General features: G+C 33.1%; 1 protein-coding gene across 1 annotated transcript in view; it reads left to right on the forward strand.

The window, feature by feature from the left end:
* The window catches only part of LOC119587965 (armadillo repeat-containing protein 6 homolog), a 4,311-nt gene extending 3,181 nt beyond the window's left edge, over window positions 1–1,130 (forward strand). The window contains 3 exon segments of the mRNA XM_037936679.1: window positions 361–516; window positions 686–767; window positions 770–1,130. Of these exon segments, the coding sequence (XP_037792607.1) occupies window positions 361–516; window positions 686–767; window positions 770–1,065 (534 nt within the window). The 3' untranslated portion in view covers window positions 1,066–1,130.
* The last annotated feature ends 30 nt before the right edge of the window (window positions 1,131–1,160 follow it).

The raw sequence follows: 1,160 nt of genomic DNA on the forward strand, positions 1-1,160 counted from the left end.
ATTCTATCACAGTATTTTAAATGTACATAAAGAATGAGAATGTGTAGATAACAAATTCATTTTTAAAGTTAATTCTTGACATAAAAATAGCCAGCACATACATCTCTTGGATCCTAACAGGGGATGTGCAGTACAAGTAATTGGGACTTGATATAACACTTAAAATAGTGATTCCTTTAATATCACAAAAGATACATTTTGAAGATGATGGCAGTATGAGAATAATGTTTTTTTGTGTACTGTATTTCTTTATTTGATTTTAATATTCTTGATTTATTTTACATACATGCATATTGATATTACAGTCATTATGAAGTGCAGTTATTACTAAATATTTAAAATCGATCTTTTTGATATCAGGGTGACCCCACTCTCCTAGCCCCATCTGTAAAAGCAATGGGTGCTCTAATGGAGCAAAACTCTGATATACTGACCGTGGAGGGAATTCAGTTATTACTGGATTTACTTAAGGACTGGACAACTCGGAATGAAGAGTCACGAGTACCTGAATATTTGGTGAGTATAAGCTGAAGTACATTGATTGATAATATAGTACAGTGGTGGCTTTTCCCTTTTCAGTTAAAGTGATTAAAAAATGATAATGATAAAAGAGAAGATTAGAAAACATTCAGAGAATTGAAAGAAAAATCTTATCCTTTTTTGACCATCATATTTTTGTTTACAGGCTCGTTGGTCAACTGAATGCTGCTTAAAGCACGAACAGAATCGCCAGAATATGGTAACAGCAGGTGCTCTTGGCATTCTGGTACTTTCTTGCAGGGACAGAAATCAAACTCCAAAGCTATCAGAACAACAAGCAAAGCCATTCGAGCTTTTACACTTGATGATGATATGAGACAGGAGTATGGAAAGGCTCATGAACATGCGAGGCTCTTAGTAGAGGAGCATAGACTCATTCCTATTTGTTTAGAGATGATCAAAAGTAAGTTAGTAAGTGCTTTTCACTGTACAGAGTTAAAATTTCCAAATTATATTAATATGTATACATATATTTCAATTCATTTAGATTTTCTTCATGTATTTGTTTATTTGTTTTATCACTGAACTTGAAGCTATCAGGAATTTTCATTATGGATTAATGCATGGACAAGTAAACTGTTGGATCTGGGTGCCTCATGGAACAAAATCTGAGTATACAT

This window comes from Penaeus monodon, chromosome 23 (genome assembly GCF_015228065.2).
Source record: "Penaeus monodon isolate SGIC_2016 chromosome 23, NSTDA_Pmon_1, whole genome shotgun sequence".
In the NCBI taxonomy this organism is placed as follows: domain Eukaryota; kingdom Metazoa; phylum Arthropoda; class Malacostraca; order Decapoda; family Penaeidae; genus Penaeus; species Penaeus monodon.